The sequence below is a fragment of the Crocodylus siamensis genome, chromosome 1 (genome assembly GCF_052110815.1).
Source record: "Crocodylus siamensis isolate JL-2025a chromosome 1, ASM5211081v1, whole genome shotgun sequence".
NCBI lineage: Eukaryota > Metazoa > Chordata > Crocodylia > Crocodylidae > Crocodylus > Crocodylus siamensis.
In genome coordinates, this window is record NC_143395.1 from 399,057,133 (window position 1) to 399,079,678 (window position 22,546).

Here is a 22,546-nt window from a genome sequence, read left to right on the forward strand (position 1 = left end):
GCTACTGGTCCTTGTGTGTGGTGAGAGGTGGTATCTGGAGTACACACACATCCTGAGTAGTGCTGAGCTATGGGGTCATCATGGCCAGAAATGCTGTTAATTCTTCCAGTGGCCTAGCCCAATGAACCATATGGTAAATCACAAGCTTTCACTTCGGACTAATATCATGCATTGTTTGCTACATAGTAGGTACTCATGTGGGCTAAGATCAAGTATAGTCGCTGCATGGGTCTGTTACCCAGTCCAAGATGGATTTAAATGGCATTGTGTAGTGGAGGGTGCACCCCTGTCCAATGCACTGTGGACAAGACACCCTATGAGAGTCTTGTAATTAGCTTCCCAGTGGCCAGTATCCAGTGGGAGGATCTTGGCTACACACTTACTTTATGGAAATGGGGGACTCCTCCCTACCTTGCTGCTGTGACCATTGGCTAAAGGCAAGTGGGACTCAGGGGCATCTAAACGCCAAGCCTCTGGGCTTAGGCCTGCATGTAGGATGTCCACCAATAGATTTGGGTGTATCTGAAACCCCAGGCAGAACAGTCTGGGGTGGAGGATACTTGCTGGTTGTAGCACCGCATATAGTGTTTGAATGATTGAGTTTGCTCAATCAAGAGGATTCAGAACTGACTTGGCTGATTTGACCTGGAATACAAAAAATTTTCCCCCCCAAAATGTTTGCTATATAAGGTACAAAAGTGCTGCTTGAAAGTGTGTTTGTGGAGTACTTGTGCTAAAACTTGCAGCAGTTTCAAAAAAGGAAAAATGCATTAATTCTGGATGTACTGAGTGTATGATCGGGGGAGTAGGGTCTGACAGTAAGGAGAGGGGGAAGGGTCTATAGGGGAAGGAAGCTGGGAGGCCAGAGGGCAAGGAGGCCACTTGACCTCCCCAGATTTATTTTTCCTGCTCTAACGGTGGGAGGTGGACAGATTCAAGGCAAACCTCCAATAATTAGATTCTATACCTGAAAAATTATAACAAATTTATAAATTTACCATAGAATATAATTATTTGGGGATTGTCTTATGTTCAGTGTCATCTTATATTCAAGTAAATACAGTATGTCTTTTCTATATTGGGACAGAAGCCAGATGATATATTCATTTCATGATGCTGAATTAGTTTCCATTCCAACACTAACTGAGGAGGATGTCATAGCACTGGTATGAAAATTAGTTTAAAAAACCAGATAAATAACTTGCACACAGAAGTTGTAAATAGAATGGATGAGGAGCTCTTTTGAATCTTAAAATTATTTTAATAAGTCTTAGAAACATTTGGAAGTTCTACAGGTCTGGGAGAAAAGTAATATAGTGCCAATATTCACAAAGGTGAACAAGATTAGTCAGATAATTATAACCCTAAAAATTGATCCAAAGCAAAATAACAAAAAATTGATAAAGCTTTTAATTAATAAAAAGTAAAAGTGAACTAATATAATGCTGATGAACTTGGGTTTATTAAAACAGATCCCATCAAACTAGAGAACTTTTTTGATGAGTTTGCAATATATTTCTTTAAGATGTTTGTTTTGATAGGGCACAGAATTTTCATTAAGAAATGAGAATGATGGAAAATCAATGGGTCAGTCATAATGTAGATTAAAAACTGCTTAACTGCTAGATCTGTAATTGTGAAAAAGAGAAAGTGACTGTATTTCAAGTGTGAGGTCCTTCAAAGATTAGTCCTTGGTCACATGTATTTAACATTTTTGTCAATGACCTGGAAGAAAATGTAAAATCATTGTGGATACATTTTATATATGAAAAACATCAGTGGCAGTGGTGAGGCATAGGGGGTGCACACAGGTGCACATGCACCCCCTGCAAAAAGCACCACTGACACTGCTGGCAGCACCTGTCTGCAGTTGCAACTCACCCCCCACCCTGCCTGCCTGCCTACACTGGCGTCTGCAGGCAGTCCCCAATCACCGCTGGCTGCCGCCGACACTGCTGGCAGTGTCTGCAGGTGGTCACCGACTGCTGACAGCGCTGCAGCTGCCTGCAGGAACTCATTGCTTGCTGCCACCGCACTCCTGCTGCCAACAGTGCTGCAGGAGCTTGCCATGTCCCCCCAGCCTCCAGGGGCATACTGGTAAATAATGAAGAGGATAAAGTCAACAAAACATGGAGATCTAGATCACTTGATATTCTGGGTACATGCAAACAATCTGCATTTCAGTAGAGATAAATGAAAGGTCAGGAGAATGTGACCAGAATGAAAAGAGAACAGTATGCAGTTACCATGACAGAGTGGTAATCCCGTGCTTCAGAACTTTTGCTCATTGCCTGTAGAAACAAGGAAGGCCTTTTGTCCTTGTGGATGCTACTGGCTTCTGAAAGGCAAGGTGTGGCAAAGTCATTACCTTCCACTCAAGCATTGGGACATTAGCTTACCCCAGTAAAGAGATTATGCTCTGAGGAACTAAAATTATAACCTGTTGCACATTTTAATGAAAAAATGTCAATGTATGTCTTTTTTCCTTTTCTTCGTCTAGGTGGTTCACCAGCTGTAAGCATGAACTCCAGTCTGTCTTTATCAAACCCCATTTCAACTCATACCGTTTTGCCCCAAAATTCTAGCCTTTTGTCAGCTCCACCTGGAGCCAGGATGCCTTCTATTCCTGCAGCTCGGAACATGAACTGCTATGGAAACATTCCTTGCAATCAGCCCAGTGCGTACAGCATAACTTCAGGAATGAACCAAATGCAACCACACAGAAACCAAAACCAAATCATAACAAGTCAAAACAACCCCATGATGTCTCGACCACAAACCCTGACACAAGGAAATAATGCAGCAGCTTTTGGGACTGGGTCAGTGGTCAGCTCTCAGCAGGTAAGACCAAGCTTAAGCCACGGAGCGACAAGTTTCCCAGCTCAAAGACCATCAAACGTTATGATCACTTCCAGCACTACAGCTCAAAACTGGGCCTCTCAAGAAGCCACAACAAAGCAGCAGGACACACTGAAACCTGCAGGGGTTCGGTTCCCCACAAGCACACCATATCCTAACCAGGCTCTACAACGCTCCATAGGCAACCAGCATTTCTCCCCACGTGCGATGGTGCCTCCTAATCAGCTAACAGCAGCAGTGCAAATGAGACCTCCTCTAAACCAAGCGCACCAAACATTAAATGGACAAACTTCTGGATCGCTAAGAGGCCTAAGCGTGAGACCTAACCAGCTAAGAGGACAGACTGTGCCTAATTTGAATCAGCCAGGAACAAGTATGACCCCACCATCATCCCTGCCATCAACCAGTTTTACATCAACCAACCAAAACTCAAGGTCTTACCAAGGAAATGATCCTACTAGCGACTTATCATTTGACTTTCTTAACCAGCAAGGTGACAACATAGGACCTGCACTCAATAGTGATTCAGACTTCATAGATTCTTTATTGAAAACAGAGCCTGGCAATGATGACTGGATGAAAGATATCAACCTTGATGAAATCTTGGGGAACCACTCATAAGCAACAATATGATGATAAAACATTCATGCTAAGAAGCAACTGTTAACAATAGTTTTCATTTTAAAGGCCAACAATCTGCCTTGTTTATTTACACACTAGTAGTTGGGCTGTCTTTTAAAATAAGGAAGCAAATGGAGTGATTGCTCAGTTTGAAGAGATGGTCTGAGAACAATATCCAATTCTAAAGCTTACTCCAACTAAAGTATAATGTAGGATGATATTCATACCTAACAACTCCCCCTGAGAGTACTCAAACCCTGACAGAATCAGGTCCTGTGTAAATTTAACTGCTAAAAAAATCTGCCTAATAGAAGCTTACTTCTTTCTTTCCATTGTCTTTTATTTGTATATACGCACATACTACATGTACCTTTTTCCACAAAATCAGCCTTCCAAAATTGGGGTCTTAAGAAGAGGAGCTGATTTGTTTTCAATGGAATAGAAGCACTGTAAGAGACACTCTGTTAAATGACTGCCAAACAGCTGCCACTTCTCCATGGGGCAGCAAGCAGTTTGCTAAACCTCTGACTGCAGCTAGTAAGGCAATAGCTTTTGCCTAAAAAGCCACTCAGCTGGCCGAGGGTGAGCGAGCTGCTATATGCAGTCTGTAGTGTCCTGATGAGGTATGGTGTGGAAACAACACTTGATTATTTACAGGAACTTACATAAGGAACTATGTATAGTAATGAAGTAACAGTCTTGTCACTGCCCTTGCAAGGGTCTGGGCCATAGCCTTGTTGCCATTCTGCCATGCCACGAAGTTCCTGCTGCCTCACACAGGTTGTCTCCTGGGGTGCCGCAGTTCTGTGTTTCCAGGAGGACTTCCCCCATGTCACAGAGTGGGCCATGACTTGGGAAAAAAATCTTTTTTCTGCATTCTGCTTTTCAAAAGCAAGGTGCATATTTTATTTGGGGGGCATGTGGTATGTGAGGAAATGCAGTAACTTGTGTAGAAAGTAGAAGGACAAATGATTCCTTTAAGGGAGCTAGAAAGTGTCTTGTGTGAGAGAGATCCCAGAGTATTCTAGCTTTTACTGTTACTCCTGGCCTTTTGTTTGTAACTGCCTGAGAAATGTAATAAGAGAGGCTATTCTAAAAATGAGTAATAGCATCGGTCTAGTTTCTGGCATAAATATGTGATGAGCCATTACAAAATGTAAGAGCCAGAGCCTACGGCTTTGATCCCTCAAGTAGATCGGTGACTTCAGTGGACAGCTAGAGTGAAAAGGGTAGACAGGATTTGGCTCTAAAGAGCACTTTCCAATCTAAACCCAAGTTTTCTACATGGCCAATTATTTGCTTATTTCTTAATGAAAGGTTGATGCATATTTCTGTATATAGAAAGACATCTATTTTGATTTTGATTCAAGAACATGCCATTCAGTGAGGGGCTGGTGAAGAATATCGATATCTCCCTCATTCTTCAGGTCAAGGGAGTCCAAAAAGTGATATATATGAGTGCTAAGAGCACTGACGCTGGCTTAATGGATGCTTACCAAGGGCCATATTCCAATACCCTTCACAAGATGAGTAGTACCTCATTTTGTGAGTAGTCCCATTGAAGGTAATGTATGCAATATAAACTGAAATCAAATCATTTCATAGTATGAGGCACCTCTCAGCCACAATCCATAAATCAGAAGCTGGCTCTGTGTAAACACTTCATAGCACTCAATTCAAAAAGCAGTTTTGTGGTTGGCTTGGTTGCTCTCCCTGTCATTGTCCTAGCAGAAAAAGTTTCTGTGATCAAGGTAAGGAAGATGTCCCTTGAGCTGAAGAATTCTTCACAGCCTTTTCTGAACCATCCAAAGCTGATTATAGAGCCCACTTTTAGATGCTTCAAGGCCAGGAGTTGACCAGGAGCTTATCACCACAAAAGATATCATTATACCTTTATTATATGTTTTGATTAATAAATATGTATATGTAACAGTGACAGGTGTTGGCCACTTTGCAGTATTTATTGTACTTATTGTACTTATTTGATCAATTGCTGAACAGTAACAGGAAATGTAGCAAAGCATTGATTATTTCCATATATATTATGGATAAATTCCTTCTAGGGGGCTCTTGGACTACACAATACACACACACTTCCATGAACAGCAGCTCCATACCCTTTAGGAAGATCATGCTCTCACTGCCCATTTACCCATTTACCCAGCTCTGCTTATCAGTGCTGGTGGGCTGGGACCTAGATTCTGTCTATTCCCCAGTCTTCTTGCAGATCTGGAGGCAAGATGTACCTATACCCTCTCCTCCCAAGTTTTGTGTATCTGTGCAGAACCTAGACAGTCTTATCCCAAGGAAACAATTAAGGTGCCTGGATGTATAGCTGCATTGGAATAGTAGTGTGAGGATGATGTGCACAAAAGGTTGTGGCTGGAGAGTTGCCTTCAGGGGCAGAAAAGGTGCATCATGTCATACTACTTCCCAACTCTATCAGCAGTTGAGGGCACAGGGCAGGACTCTGATCAGATCTCTGACACTCCTTGGTTGCCTGAGACACTTTACTGTGCATTAGACTAATCTAATAAGACATGCGCAGCAATTACTGCATAGTACAAGGATGGGGAATGTTCAGCCCACGGGCCAGATGCGGTCAGCCAGGGACTCCATTTCCCGGGTGCCCCTGCCCACATGGCTTGTGTTGATCTCCTAGGAGACCCCAGCCTCAGCCATACCAGCAGTATACATGGCAGAACAGTGCAGGGGGCTGCTCTGGAGCTGCTGGGATCTTGTGGCAGGGGCAGCTTGCCCCGGAGCCGGGGCAGAGCCATGATCTGTAGCCTGCATGCTCCAGGCTGGGGCACACATGCAGGGAATCATGGGTCTGCCCCAGTTCCTTGCAGAAGTGACAGCCTGTCTGGAGCCGGAGCAGAGCCACGATCCCCTGCATGCGTGCCCCTGCTGCAAAATCCCAGCAGCTCCGGAGCATCCCCTGTGCTGCTCTGCAGCATGCACTGCCAGCGTGGCTGAGGTTCGGGTCTCCATGGAGACTGGCACAAGCCATGGGGGCAGAGGGGCCTGGGAAATGGAGTCCCCAGCTAACTGCATCAGGCCAATGGCCCAGAGGTTCCCCATCTCTGGGATAGTGCATTAGTCTAACGTGCTGTTTTCTAGTACCTGTGGATACAGGTACTGGGAAAATGACACATTAACTAATGCACAGTACTGCACATGTAGACACTAACTGGAAGCAAATTGCTCCCAGTCAGCCTAGACAGCAGGGGGCTGCAGGGGACAGGGAAAGCTGTCCTGGCTCAGCAAGGAGTGCCTCTCAGCCACATGGAGATTGAACCCATCCCAATCTCCCCATGGCTGGGAGAGCTGGCTCCTGGATCTGGACTTGTCTGGCATCTGAAACAGCTCCCCTTCCCACCTCAGTGCTAGCCTGATCTCCCCCACACTGGGACGGACCTTTCCACCAAGCTGAGACTGCTACCCCACCCCCACCCTCCAACACTCGGGGCTTAGCCCTCATGCCCTCTGCCAGCCCAGGGAGCCTGGAGCACCCCCTGGCTGCTGCAGGGAGGTGGAGCAGGGCAGGAGCAGCCCTGAACTGGTCTGTTCCAGTAGGGCTCAATTTGCTCCCAGCAGGGGCACACGTATAGATGTGCACCAGGAAGCACTTTAATGAGCCTGAATTCTCTGCACAGAAAATTCAGGCACATTAATTGCATGTGTAAACACACCCCTTTATGGATCACTCCCATATCCAGAAGCAGCTCTCTATCTATTGTCCCAAACCATTTGTGTTCAGAAAGCATGGAAGCCTCGTCCATAAAAAGGAGAAGGAGGACAATGTTTTGCTGGCACAACAATCTCATCCAGATTTAGAAAGTAGTGGTCTATTTGTATGGAAGCAGAGGAATACTGTGTGTCTGAGCCCTGCTCACTGGCATCTATGTGATATCAAGGGTAAGTCCACTGTAAAGATGAAATTACAGAAGTTTAAGTGGGGTATAAAGTCAAAATCAGCTCATTTGTATCTTGCTCACACACATATAGTCCATGAGGTGATCTGCAGGAATGCTAAAGCATTTTAGTAGGGGACAGATTTCTTAGAAGTAGTCACTAAGGATGTGCTCCTTCTATATTGATCTAAGCAATCAGCTAGAACCATCAGGAATCATATGTAAGCTCACATGCCATTGAAGAAGCAACTGCTGGTTAATAGCAATGGGTCATCTACTATAGGTTTACTCAGGCAACCTCAGGAAAGGCCTTCAACTTCTGTAAAAGGTGACACAGTTGAGGATCTCGTTCAAGGATTGCAAGATATGGGTCTCAGCTTGATCCTGCACCTGTTACGTTTTTTCCAGTAGTCATTTTTTTCACTGACTAGATGAGCTGAATGAGTTATAAAATCTATTGCTGTTATAGTAAAACAAAAACGGTTTTAAATACACTCATACTCCCCTGTGACGAAGCAAAGGCTGTTAGTTGTCTTGTGAAGATGTACAGAACACGTATGAGATTGTGAAAGACTTTTATGACCAAAACTTGAATCCAATGTTGGTTCTTAACTAAGTTCTCTCTTTTTGAAACAATGGCTAAATGCACTACCCTTATAATATATTTTTCATCATTGACCAGGAGCTCTTCACAGTATTGGGTTGTAAATATAAAGAATTATTTGTTTTGTAAACTTTTGTAAAAACAAAAAAATTAATATTTTGGTAGGAATAATAAAAACATATTCTTTGGGTTATATTTATACATATGTGAAATAAATATACTATCAAAAGTTGTATTTTATACAAAAAGTAAATGGTTACCTTTTGTATTCTAATATACAAAGTTTTGTATGATATGATTGTTTATTTTTATCCTCAAACTTAATTACTGAGTTGCAGGGAAGGGCAGAACGGGAACTTGGGTAAAATATAAGGGCCTGAACCAAAGCCCACAGAAACCACTGAGAGTCTTTCTGTTGATTTCACAGAGCTTTGAATCAAGCCTTTAAAAGTACTTCAGATACATTCAGATCTGAAGCTCTCCTGAAACCTCAGTATGAAAACATTCCAGGTTTCAACACTTTTCCCTGAAAAATGTTTTTCTCCCCCTGCTTGTAACTGTTGGAGGGCGGAGGGGGGTATATGTAACCGTCATGTCTTTGTTGCATGTGTGTCTGCTTTATACTTCCTCATATTATAAAACAGTGTTTCTCTATACAGACTGAAAGGAAAAATTGCTGTACATAAATGTTTGTGTTTTATGCCTTTTTACATGTGGCTGTATATACCTCCTAGTACTATGCAGTGACACTTATGACTCCATTTATTTTTCACCTAAACATGAATAGTATGTTTTTTTTCAGTAGCTATCAAAAATGCTGCCAAGTAAATCAATTAAAATGTTCTGGATGTCTCTTTTCTTAATGTGAACTTCATGAGAAATGTCTATTTATTAGTCTATTCATTTGTTTCATTAAATAGCAGGAATATTTTTGGAAAAACATGTATCCTACCACTTCTGTGCCAAGACTGCCTATAGAAAAGTTGATTTTTCTATGGGTTCAAGTAACATTTTCATTATAATAATATACAACTACTACAGTGAAATTAATTAATTACTACATTTTAAAATCTGGGTCGCATTATATATTGAGGTTCCAGTCATAAATAAGACTGAAAAAGGGATACTAAATGGTAAAAACATATTATAAGACATGGTTAATCATAGGTCATCAAGTCTCATAACTCAGAAGGTTGCTTACAACCTTTATAACTTTTTGTGATACGCTTATAATTAATTACCTATAACCACAAATTACTCATGACATGACTGTAACAAACTTATTACATCTATTGCTATTTTATTAAACCTTTGTAAGACTTTTAAAAATAACCCTTATGATAAAGATATGACTAAAATCTGTAAATTTTAGGAACTACTGACATGTAATTCACTGTTTACATCATTCAGACAAATGAAAGCATTAGCTTCTTTTAAACAGATTGAGCATTTCCCCATCACAACTTAATCTCAGTGTGTTAAGGAGGAAATTCCCTTCTGTCTTTGACTTAAATTCAATGTCCATGTATCATTGCATGTAATCTCAAATAATTTCAATATGTACAAGATCATTTATTATTATGTGTCATGTTGCACAAGTTTAATGCTCAGCCCTTTCCATGCTATTTTTTGAAGTGTAAGTTCTGTGGATCAGTTTTTTGTTGAACAGATTTTCTATCCAATTGAGCTACAATTCTGACTCTCTCTTAAACAGGTCCCAATGAAACAGATGGTTAACAGTTTATTCTTTTAATTGACATCTTTTAATACACCTTTTGATACCAAATATAACAGATGCTTGAATTATGTTAGTTCAGTTTTGGTGAAGTTAAAGTTTTCTGTGCCTTAACCCCCTTACTGCTATCTAGCATACCAGCTTGGTGGGCCAAAGCACATACGGGAGAAGGTGTTTACTGGTCAAATATCATGCTATAGCTCTGGATATGTGAGTTCAAGCTTTCTTCATGTCAAAAGGCTGTTCTGAGGTGGCCCAGCTGAAAACGGTACCTGGTCATCCAAGCTGGGAAGTCAAAGGCAGCCAGCTGTGCGACTAAACACATCACTACTTTTTGTGCTGTTGGCTGCAGCAACTGGTGCCTCTTAACCATGCCAGCCCACTGGGCTCAGATGGATGTGTGATCTTTCAAATCCTGCTTCAGGCCTCCAAACTGGGCAGATGGGACTCAGGGGGTGCACAGACCTCATCCCAGACCTACCACGTGCTATGCACATTTCCTGGTGCAGTCGTATTGCCCACGCAGCGGCTGTGACTGCTCTTTCAGAACTGTGCCTCAGAGAGCTGTGCGCTGGTTCTGCAAGAGCCTGAGCTGGGAGGGACCTGCTCTTGCCATGTGTTGGAAGTGGGCTGTGCCTGCCCCTTCCCAGACATAAAACAGCAAGCAGAGGAACAAACAGCTGTTACCAGGTGGTGACATCTGGGGTCCCTTTTCCCACCTGGCTGCTCAAACCCTCCAACTCCCCTTCTCCAGCTTCTTCATCTCATCCCACTATTTCAGCCACCCTGATGCAATGCTGCCACCCCACCACCGCTTCCTGTTCCTGTCATGGGGGTCTCCCATGCTGTTACCTCTGCAGTTCCTTAGACCCTTATATTACAATCCCCAGCCTCCCTGCTCCAGCCACTCCACTGTGGACTGCTGCTCTCTTGGCACCAAGACTGGTGTTACATTTATCCCTTGCTGTCCTACTTCCCTCTCCACCCCAGGAAGGCCCTTTCCATTTTCCCCTCTGCTGTGCCCATCTGCTTTACCTTCATTCAGCAAGGCCTACCCCCCAACCCATCCAAAAACTCATCTTCACCTGCCAACTCCATCATCTGAGACTAGTCTTGGCCTTTTTAAAGATACAGTTGAGGAACTGCATCCCTCAGCAGGATGGTTCTTCCTTTGGGAGAAGCCCATACATGGGAGAAGGAGATCCACACCCAGGGTTTTGTCTGTCTGAGGCTTGGCCAGCTATCCAGAGCTCAAAGGGGAGTCAAATCCTGTCCCCAGGTCTCTCCATTGGAAAGAGGCCAGTTCTTTTTGCTCCTTCTACTTCTCACTGTCCTTGTGGGAGACTGGGTATGTCTACACGTTCATTAATGCACCATAGTTATTGTGCATTTAGTACTGGTTAACCAAGTACTAAATCAATGTGCAGTAACTCACACTACTGCAAAGCAGCACCAGCTCATGAGTTTTTAGTGATGCTTATTGCTCAGTAGCCAAATACTTCTGTGCAGTAATGTATTAGCACGGGTTTTGTCTGGCACGCTAGTGTGAACTGTTATTAGGCTATTGGGCAGTTAGCGTCTCATGTAGATGTGCCCACTGAGTCCTACATCCCTCTCACCACAGACCCAACAACAGGCAGGCATTGCTTCCCCAGCATACTGGGCCTTCCAGCCAAGCAGCAGATCCACCATTGCTCAGGGCTCTGGTTCTGCAAGAGTTCGGGCTCATCCTGACAGCCTCCAGTTCCACCCCCGCACTCCCACATTTGCCGTTTGCAACCTTGCCTTACTCCCTACCATGCACCTGTTTCCCTCAGACGGGGGAAATGAAGAACCCAGCACTCTGCCAGAGCCCCTCAGCTCTGCAAAAAACCTTCTGACCCTGTGGTGAGTGTCTGGGGTAGAGCAGGACACACAGAGGGAGGAGGGGGAAGGAGGGGCTTGTTACACTGCTACTGACTGAGCCGTCTTATAATATTTCTCACTGATGAGAAAAAAGTCCCCATTAGCCTGCTCTAGATCCAGCCTGACGCTTCAGAGGAGATGAGAGCCACTGGGCAGTGAGTGGGACTCAGGTATGTCTGGCTTCTGTGGGTGTAGGGGAAGAGAGTTTTGATATAACTTTTTAATTTTCTGGCAAGAAATGTCACAGATGGGGCTGCACAAAGCATGGTAGGTGAGTTCTACGAGCCCTCTGATCAGCGCTGACCTTGTGTCTACAATATTGCACAGGAATGCTAATGTTTCAGCTGAACTTCTACACTTTAAGGCTCGCTCTGCCTTCCCGCTGGAGTACTGCTGCTACAGAGGAAGGGTGAAGAAATGAATAAACAACATCGTCTCGCCCCACCAGGGGTTCCTTCCCTGCATTGTAGGTAACAGCTTGGAGAATTAAAGCCAAAAACACTTTAAAATGCTGCATTTTCCTTTCCCATTTCTCTAGGTGATTTAGTTTTTGTTCCAGTCAGGGTGGCAGCAGTGTTGTTCATGCCAGTGTCATCCCCCAATGTAATTAGTGTGAGGCATGTTCTGCCTGTGGTTTGGATAAGGAAACCACAAATCATTTTTGTTTCTTCTTAGTTTCACTTCCACCTTTCATGTGCTGCTGCAAAGCTGGAATCCCAAGGGTGTAAAGCAGTGCCCAAGTCTATTCTGCCTCCCAGCTAAACTTCTCTCTGCTGCCTAATGGGTGGGCTTGGATGTTTGTGAGAAACGTAAATGGGTAAGTAGGGCTCATGTCTTTGCAGCAAAGACCCAGAAGAGAGGCAATACAGCCTTGGCCTCAGTCCTGATTGACTCCAGAGTCACAATAAATAGTCTGCATTACCATAGAATGATAAATCATCACAGAATCATAGAAGTCGGGTCGGGAGGGACCTTGTAGATCTTCAAGTCCAACCCCCTGCCTGGGCAGGAGAAAAAACTCGTCTCAAATGATCCCAGCCAGGTAGGCATCAAGCCTCCTCTTAAAGACCCCCAGGGTAGGAGCCAGCACCACTTCCCTTGGAAGTTGGTTCCAGATCCTAATCGCCCTGACTGTGAAGTAGTTCTTAACCAAAGAACCATAACATGTACTGCACGGTGAATTGTAGCAGATACACTCCAATTAAAAAGAACTGTTATTTATAACTTGCACAGTCCAACAGGGGATACATTGCTATTGAGTGGCTGAGCCCCAGCCTTGGGAGCAGGACCTATCTATCTTGTGGCCTCTGCCACAGTTTCCTCATCTGCAGGGTTCACAGATCCACTCTTTTCCTGGGGGCTTCGCAAGGCAGCTGCGGTTGAGAGAACCCTGGCCAGCTGGACACCGGCTTTGCCAGGGGAAGCACCTGGATGAGGGGAATACAGCACTGAAAAGATGTGCCTTGGTTTACCTAGCATTTCTACTGGACTAAATGTAATTCCATCAACAGAAATGTAATGCTTGTATGCATCCTAGGTCTATCCCAACCTTGCAGTTGGTCCAAGAAAAGCTATCGCTCACATAAATCCTTACCTCTTGCATATGTCCTGGACCATCACAGCTACACACTTTTCTTATTTGAGTTTTCAAAGGTTGTCCTGTAAATATTTGTAATTATAATATCATAATAATTTTTTAAAAAGCCATAAATGCTGGGTGTAAACCAAGAGCCATTGTCTCCTTATTATGTTTCTAAATCATTTCAGGTATATCAAAATTAAACATTTCACTTACTGTGTTTTCTTCCAGCCTGAAAAATGGTTGTGAACTAGTTCAACCTCAACATGTCTTAATGGAGGAACTGCTAGGTGAAATTCTATGGACCATGCTATACAGGAGTGTAGATTAGGTGATTGGAATGGACTTTCTTGCCTTAAAATCTGTAGTTCTCAGTCTTTCATAGTTTCATAGTTTCATAGATGTTAGGGTTAGAAGGAACCTATTAGACCATCGAGTCCGATCCCCTGCCCTGGGCAGGAATGAGTGCTGGGGTCAGACGACCCCAGCCAGGTGTCTGTCTAATCTCCTTGTAAATACCTTCAAGGAAGGGGAGGGCACCACCTGCCTTGGAAGCATATTCCATATTTTGGCAACCCTCACCGAAAAGAATTTTCTCCTGATGTGCAATCTGAATTTCCAGTCTCCTGATGTCCAATCTGAATTTCATCTGGATTATAACTGATTCTAATAGTAGAGCTGAAACTTGAAACATTCTTTGGTAATGATTCAGTTTTATATGTGATGAACAGCAAGTATCAAGTAAATGATTGTGTTTTCTGTTAAACGTGTTTATATTTGTATGCTGCCACTTGATTAATGGTATTAAATTGACTGTTAAGTTATCCTTAGGACACATGAAAAAGGAACCAATCAGGCTCCCACTGAATGGCAAAATTCCCACTGGCTTTATAGATTCATAGACATTAGGGCTGGAAGGGACCTCGGGAGATCATCGAGTCCAGCCCCCTGCCCAAAGGGCAGGAAGTCAGCTGGGGTCATAGGATCCCAGCAAGATAAGCATCCAAGTTACTCTTGAAGGTGTTCAATGTAGGTGCTTGAACCACCTCCGCTGGCAGACTGTTCCAGACCTTGGGGGCTCGGACAGTAAAGAAATTCTTCCTTATGTCCAGCCTGAAACGATCTTGCAGGAGTTTGTGACCGTTCGACCTCGTCATCCCTTGGGGCGCTCTGGTGAACAATCGTTCCCCCAGATCCTGGTGGTCACCCATAATAAACTTATAGGTGGCCATCAGATCACCCCTGAGCCTGCGCTTTTCCAGGCTAAAGAGTCCAATGGCTCTCAGCCTGTCATCGTAAGATCTGTTTTCCTAACCTCTGATCATGCACGTGGCTCTCCTCTGGACTCTCTCAAGCTTCTCCACATCCTTTTTGAATTGTGGAGCCCAAAACTGGACGCAGTACTCCAGCTGCGGCCTCACCAAGGCTGAGTACAAGGGGAGAATGACGTCCCGGGATTTGCTCGAGAAGCATCTATGGATGCAAGCCAGCGTTTTGGTCGCTTTACTAGCCGCAGCATCGCATTGAAGGCTCGTGTTCATCTTGTGGTCAATGATGACTACCAAGTCTCTTTCTTCTGTAGTGCTATCCAACATAGCACTGCCAAGCCTATAAGGAAGCTGCAGGTTTTTCCTCCTAAGGTGGAGAACCTTGCATTTTTCGGTGTTAAACACCATCAGGTTCTCGTCTGCCCATTTGCTGAGCTTGTCCAGGTCAGCCTGGATCACCCGCCTATCTAATGACGTGGATGCTTTGCCCCAAAGTTTGGTGTCATCGGCGAACTTGGCCAGTCCGCTCCTGACTCCAATGTCCACATCATTAATGAAGATGTTGAACAGTATGGGTCCCAGGACAGAGCCTTGAGGGACCCCCACTGGTCACAGGACACCACGATGAGTGACTGCCATCAATTACAACCCTCTGGGTCCGACCACGGAGCCAGTTTCCCAGCCAGCGGATGGTGGTGGAGCCAAGGCCACAACTGGCCAGTTTGGCCAAGAGGTGATCGTGGGATACCAGATCAAAAGCTTTTTTGAAGTCAAGATATATGACATCAATCTCTTCTCCCCTGTCCAGGTGATAGGTCACCTGGTCATAGAAGGAAATGAGATTGGTCAAGCAATACCTACCCGCAAGAAACCCCTGCTGGCTATTCCTCAGTATGTTGGCGACAGCCAGTCCATTAAGGGTGGCCTCTTTAATAAACTTTTCTAAGATCTTCCCCAGGATAGAAGTCAGGCTAATGGGCCTGTAGTTAGCTGGATCCACTCTCCTCCCTTTCTTGAAGATTGGCACCACATTGGCCTTCTTCCAGTCTTCAGGCACTACACCAGAGCGCCAGGAGTTTTCAAAGATCCGTGCCAGGGCTGGGCTATGATGCTCGCCAGCTCCTTGAGTACCCTGGGGTGCAGATTGTCAGGGCCGGCTGACTTGAAGGTATTCAGCTTCTCAAGGTGTTCCTTCACGAGTTCAGCATTTATGGAGGGTAGGGGATCCCCATCACCCGGATCTCCCTGTCCCATAGCAGGCATGGGCGTCCCATGGGACTGATGAAAGACTGACGCAAAGTACCTATTTAATAGGTTGGCTTTTTCCTGGGCATCTGTTGTCAGTTGCCCCATCTGGTTTAGCAGGGGTCCAACGTTGCCCTTGCTTTTCCTCCGGCTCCCCACCTAACTGAAAAAGGACTTTTTGTTGTCCTTGATGCTTGAAGCTAGTTGGAGTTCAGTTGCAGCCTTGGCTTTCCTGGTTTGCTCCCTGCAGAATAATCCTCCTTGGAGGTGAATCCCGTCCTCCATCCTTTGTAGGCTTTCCTTTTTAGCCGCAGGAAGTCCTCTAGGTCCCTGGAGAGCCAGGAGGGCTGCTGTGCCTTCTTGCTGCCTTTCCTCCGTGTTGGAATAGATTTGGCTTGTGCATTGAGGATCACTTCCTTGAGAAGCAACCACTCTTCTTGAACTCCCATCTCCCTGGGGTTATGGTCCCTAAGGACCTGACTGACAAGCCTCTTGAGCTTGTCAAAGTCGGCTTTTCTGAAGTCAGGGACTTCTGTGTTGCTGACTGACTTGCCAGCTTTACGGCAGATGGTGAAGGTGATCAGCTCGTGGTTGCTGTCACCCAGCTTCCCATCGATCACTAGGTCGCCGATTAGGTCGTCCCCCGTAGCCAGTACCATGTCAAGCAGTGCTTTGCCTCTCATTGGCCCATAGACTTCTTGAGTCAGGTAGAGGTCATCCACGCACGAGAGAAAGCTTTGTGACCGCTCGGATTTTGCTGAGTGATCTTCCCACGAGATGTCCGGGTAATTGAAGTCACCCATGACAACCAAGGTCCTGGAGCAAGCGGCCTCAGTCAGTTCCCGGGCGAACTCCTGGTCAAGCTCAGGATTTTGAGTGGGAGGTCTGTAGTAGACTCCCACTGTTGTGTCCCCTGTGCCGTATTCCCCATGAATTTTTACCCAGAGGGTCTCTAGCTGTCCATGCTGGTCGCCAACATCAGCTTGCAGGGACATGTAGCTTTCCTTCACATAGAGAGCTACACCCCCGCCCCTTTTGTCAACACGATCCCTCCTGTACAGGGTATAGTCCAGTCATGGGTGGAGTCCCACCAGGTCTCCGTTATCCCAGTGACGTCATAATTCTTTGCACTGAGCAGGAGGACGAGCTCCTCCTGCTTGTTGCCCAGGCTCCTGGCATTAGTGTACAGGCAGGCAGGTGTCCCCTTAGGGGCTCTTGCCTTGCCCACAGATTGTGCCAGGGCTGGGGCAGGGGTGGGCTCCTTTGAGTACCTTGGTCTGCTGGCTTTGCAAGGGTTGCTCAGCGGGCCAGCAGTGGCAGTAGTCCCCCCATCCCCCAGCAGGCTTAGTTTAAAGCCCGGTGGAGCAGGTCAGCCAGTCTGGCTGAGAAGAGCCTCCTCCCCAGGGGGGAGAGGTGGAGGCCATCTCTTCCCAGCAGCTCGCTGCCTCTCTCGCCAAAGAGCGGGCTGTGGTCATGGAAGCCAAAGCCTTTCCGATGACACCAGCTCCGCAGTCTTTGGTTCACTGCGTGGATCCTCCTCTCCCTCCTCAGCCCATAGCCCGAGACTGGGAGGATCGACAAAAACACCACCTGAGCTCCCAGACCCCTAAGCCCCGCTCCCAACTCCCTGTAGCGCCTCATGACCTGGCTGGGGGTGCTCCGAGCCGTGTCATTGGTGCCCACGTGAATAAGGAGCATGGGGTAGTGGTCTGTGGGCCAGAGGAGTTGTGGGATCCTCTCCGCAATGTCTCGGATGCGGGCCCCCAGGAAGCAGCAGACTTCCCGGGCTAAGGGGTTGGGGCGGCAGATTGCCCCCTCAGTGCCCCGCAGGATGGAGTCTCACACAACAAACACCTTTCGCTTTGTCTTGGACACATGAAAAAGGAACCAATCAGGCTCCCACTGAATTCCATGGCAAAATTCCCACTGGCTTTATTGGGAGCCTGATTGGACCTAGGCTTTCTCTGTCATTAACACATCATGCATTCTGTTACTGTCCTTGATATAACAAAGATGTAGTATTCGGTATTCTTGGTGTGCTGCCTCTCATATGTCTTCACTGTGTTTGGCTAGTTTGTGGTGCTGTGTAGGAGAGAAAACCATGTTTTTCTCTTTGACACAACAGGATGGTTGATACTAAACAACAAATCTAATGTATTTTAATCATTCCCTTTATTAAAATTAACATATTGTGTACCTTGTGGCAAGGCACCTTTATGAGGCGTGAGTAGGCTGTGGACTAGCTGGCAGGTGAGGCCTAATGAGGCAGTAACATGACCACAAGAGGGCTCCTGGGTTGGAGCAAGGCCTGGGTAGCCTCACTATAAACCTAGGCCCTAGGAGCTGCACAAGCAGTCACATCTAGGGAGCCAGAAGGACAACATCACCCAGCCAGAGAGCTGCTGCTCCCAGAACACCTAGAGGTCAAGGGTAGAAACTATGGGGATAGAGGAGGTTCCTTGTCCTGGGAAATGACCTAAAACTACACCCTACACTCTGCTGGGATAGGATGGTGTGGTGAGGCTGCCTGTGGCGGGGTGGCCCCCAGAAAATGCCACACCAATGCCTCCCTAGTTAAAGGTGAGTATGGGGTGCTGTATAGCGTCAGCCCCCACAACCTGGTGGCTTACTCCATAGTGGGGACCAGCAAGGGGTCCAGGCACATCACTGGACACCTGAGGCCAAGGGTTGTAAGGCCTAATAGCCTCAATGAGGAGGCAGTGTAGTGTCCCTGGTGATGGGGCACGTGAGAAAGCAGTAGGCTGCATAGAGTAGGGTCTGTGTGGTGGGCCCGAAGGATTGCGCATAGGCCAGCCTAAGTAGATCAATCAAATGAGCCCAGTGAGGGTGGAAGAACAGGCCCAGGAGAGGGCTGGAGGAACTATGTGGTACAGTATTTGGACAGGCCTGAGAAGGCTGACCCATAGGGGAGAGTGAGGGCAAGCGGCTCAAGAACCTACCCATGAAAACCTTGACTGATCCATTCTGGGGCCAGGACCAAACCGGGCAAAGGACCAGAGCGCCCACCTCCAGGGACAGCCAGGGGCTAGAGGCCAGGAGTCCTGACTGACCTAGAGGTGAGGCCAGGATCTGTGTGGCCAAAGGTCCTGGAGGAGGCCACTGCCAAGAGGTAAAAGGGCTTAGGGGGTTTTGCAGTCCAAAATGAGGGTGGGGATTAGACTGCCTGAGGAGGAGGGACTCACGTTAGGGTCTGAACATCAGTAGGGCATGTAGTAGGGCCCAGTGTGGGGCTGGAGCCATATAGTGATGCCATCTGGGACAGGACACAGTGTGGGGGCAGTGCAGAGCCATGTATTATGCCCTTAACATTGGGTGATAAATGGACAGCCTCCCACCTTTCATAGTTTCATAGTTTCTAGAGTCGGAAGGGACCTGAGCAGATCATCTAGTCCGACCCCCTGCCATGGCAGGAAAGAGTACTGGGGTCAAATGACCCCAACAAGGTGTTCATCTAACCTTTGTTAACAACCACTTCTTAGATGCATCAAAGACGTGGCAGGCGAGACAGGTGGGTGGACTGCCCTAGACAGGTGGGTGGGCCAGTGATTGGACTGGCCTTGAGATGGCCCCCTGTCACGTACATTTAAACCTAGGGAAAATTCCCTCCAACATATTCACTTTATTCACATAAAGTCAACGTGTCTGACACTGGGCCTGATCTTACCTGAAGTTAAGGTAGGGTTACCATATGTCTGGGTTTTCCCGGACATGTTCTCTTTTCAAGTCCTCCCATCTCCATCTGAACAGATTTTTAAAACTGAACAAATATCCAGAACTTTGCTCTGTTCTGCTGGCGGGAGTGGGAGAGGGCAATTGGAGGTAAGGGCATGATGTGTGTCTGCAGCCCTGGCAGCTGCATGCAGGTAAGTCTATGGGGAGTGGGGTTTGGGGACTGGGTGCCTGCCAGTGCTGTGGAACAGTGTCTAGGCATGCGGGCTGCAGCAGGGCACAGGGGCAGGGGGAAGGCTACCCAGTGCAGCCCAAGGGAGCAAGGGACTGTGGGTCAGGAGCATGGGGCACTGTCAGGGCCAGAGGTCTGTGGGTTGGGAATGAGGGATAGCAGCAGCAGGGATGGGGGGCTGCAGTGAGGGGAACTAGCAGGGACGGGGGGGCTGTGGTTTGGGAGTGAGGTGTCCCCCCAATAAGTGTCCTTGATTTTGGACCTGTAAATATGGTAACCCTAGTTAAGGAGAATTTTGCCTGAATAAAACTGTCCACAGGGAGCATGGTGATTGTTTCACACATGCATCTAAGCACAGAATTTAGTCCCAATAAAATGGTGGTGGGGAAGCAGTGGGCAGAAATCACATAAACAAGGTATGTCATCTACTCAGTGACGTACCATGGGTCTCTAGCATTTGCACCCCTCCACCCCATCTGCGGCTGATCACCAAGCCCAGAAAAGCTGCCAGTGAAACCAGAAGCACCAGCGGTGGAATTAGAAGTGCCACTGGGGAACTGAGTACCCCCTAGAGCTCGGGGGGCATCCCCCACCATCAGTATGCCACTGCATCTAATGGTTTTTGATGGTGCTCTGATAGCTCTGAATGCAGCTGAGAGAGATTCAGAAAGGACTAATCCTACAGTCCTTCCAAGCCAATCAGACTTTGATAATGAGTATTTTGCTTATCTATGGATTGAAGAATTAAGTCCAAACTGTCAGCTCACTGTGAATTTTCTAGTTTGTTTTATTATTTAGATTAGGTCAATCCTGAAAATCCTTAGGCTTTAAGTAGTCCTTATGCTGTGCAACCCAACTCATTTTATGACTAACAACTGTTTTACAAGAGGATTTGCTGGAGGGTCATGATTCTCTTAATATATTATTGCAATTACCAGTGATATGTGGGGTTCAGTTATCTTAAGAAGGCATACTTGGGGCCTGAGTAATTTGCCTTTATCCCTTTAAATTCCATTTTTTAAAGTGAATTTGACTCACTTCTTTGTTTAAATCAGTGCTGGTTAAAAAGGAATCTGAAAGGATACACATGATAGATAGATGATGACTTAAAATCTGGATGCACAATAATATTTAATTTAAAGAACATTTAAGAATATACATTACTGAGCAAAATGTGTGAGCTAATAAAAGCAGATATTAATGCTTTGTGTCCAATAAAGGATATAAACATCTCATGAGTTTCTTCTTCAGTTTAAGAAAGTGGCTGATCATATTTCCTTTTTTTAACATTTGTCATACAAACAATGATATATTGAGGGGCGGCAATGTTATTTCCTAGAGCCTAGATTTCTTACTCTCATGTACATCCTGTGCAATAGAACCTGCCTGGGGCTTCTGGTGCTTTACATGTGTAAAGGCCACATATAATTTAAGCTTCATGTATATTGGTCCATTTCTATGTGAGATTAAACCCCACTAAGCCTATGTGCCTGAGGAAAGAATTATGTTTGTATGCCCTTTTGGGCACGTCCCCATGAGGGGAAAATGAGTTTTACCAGGGACAAAGAGCAGTGGCATAATATGTGCTGCTGCTAGTTGTCCACAGAGAACACCTGTGCAAGTGCACTCTGCCTCACAGCATGTTGCCCCAGGTTGGGTAGCCCTAGCACCTGGGCTGGCCCCAGCAGCCTTACCTGGGATTCTGGGGGCTTCGGGGGCTGCAGCCATGGTGATCCAGCCGCTGCGAGCCTGGCTGGCTCTGGTTTCGGGAGGCACACACTGCCACCACATGTGCTGCCCCGTTCTTTTTAGGCAGGGGGTTTTTGACACCAGGATATCCTGGTGTCAACCCCCCACCTCCCCCATGCACTGTTAATTAGCAGCAAGGGGAATGCCTGTATGTACAGTGTGCGTGGTGTGTGGTACCACAGATGGGTCTACGATACTGCATACCACATGTGCACACTTGTCTGGATGAACCCTTTGAGATGCATTAGCCTAAGGGTGTGGACAGAAGCAACAATTGAAACATTTCTACTCTCATTTACACTTGGATGCCCCACTGACTGCGCTAGCATGGCTAAACTTACTTGGATTCAAATTTTGCTTTTACATTTCCTGGCGAAAATCCTCCAGGGTCAGTGGAGTTTCCCTGTGCTTATATCAGATCTCTGTATGATAATGGGCTATAGCAATCCTGGTTATTTGTTTGAACCGTACAATATTAAAGACCTGCAAAGACTAGCTCATAGATTCTCACATTCTTTTTCAAGATTTAGACTGGCCCAGCAGTGCCCAACCTTCCAGCCCTGTGGGCCAGATGAGTGGCAAGGAGTCAGTTCACAGCTGGATCCTGTGTGGGATTGGACCACGGGTACAGTCCAGCATCCCAGATCTGACCCTGCACCAGCCCAGCCTCACGCGTTGACCGGATCCCAAGTACCAGATCTGACCCTGTGCCAGCCAGACACAGCTGCACATTGGTGCCATCTAGCACACAGAGCCACATTATCTGGCCCATGGGGCTCCCTTCTGGTTCCTAAGTTTCGCAGCATGGGAGCAGCAATTAATGCTGTCACTGTTCCCCGACAACCATATTCCCAGACCCATGAGGAGGCCTGCAGCCTGGTTGACACAGCTTTAACCATAGGCTGGAGGCTGAGGACCACTGGACTAGTCTGTCTTACTGAAAAATAAGCTCCTAGTTTCTTGTGCATTATACCGATATACTGTCTGCTTCTACTGGAAGTTGAAATCCTTTTGTAGATTTAGCCTTGCAGAGTGTTACAAAGATACCCTTCCTTGTTAAAACCACGAGTACTATCCTGGAGGTTATGTGACAGCCTCAGTGCTGAAGCACGCTCTTGTGCTTGTGAATAAATAATACGTTT

The 22,546-nt window shown here is 46.2% G+C and overlaps 1 protein-coding gene across 1 annotated transcript in view; it reads left to right on the plus strand.

Annotated features, from left to right (window-relative positions):
- Positions 1-8,844, plus strand: part of MAML2 (mastermind like transcriptional coactivator 2) — a 268,490-nt gene extending 259,646 nt beyond the window's left edge. Inside the window, exon 5 of the mRNA XM_090030294.1 lies at positions 2,501-8,844. Coding sequence (XP_089886420.1) covers positions 2,501-3,480 — 980 coding nt within the window. The 3' untranslated portion in view covers positions 3,481-8,844. The remainder of the gene's footprint in view (positions 1-2,500) is intronic.
- Positions 8,845-22,546: the final 13,702 nt, after the last annotated feature.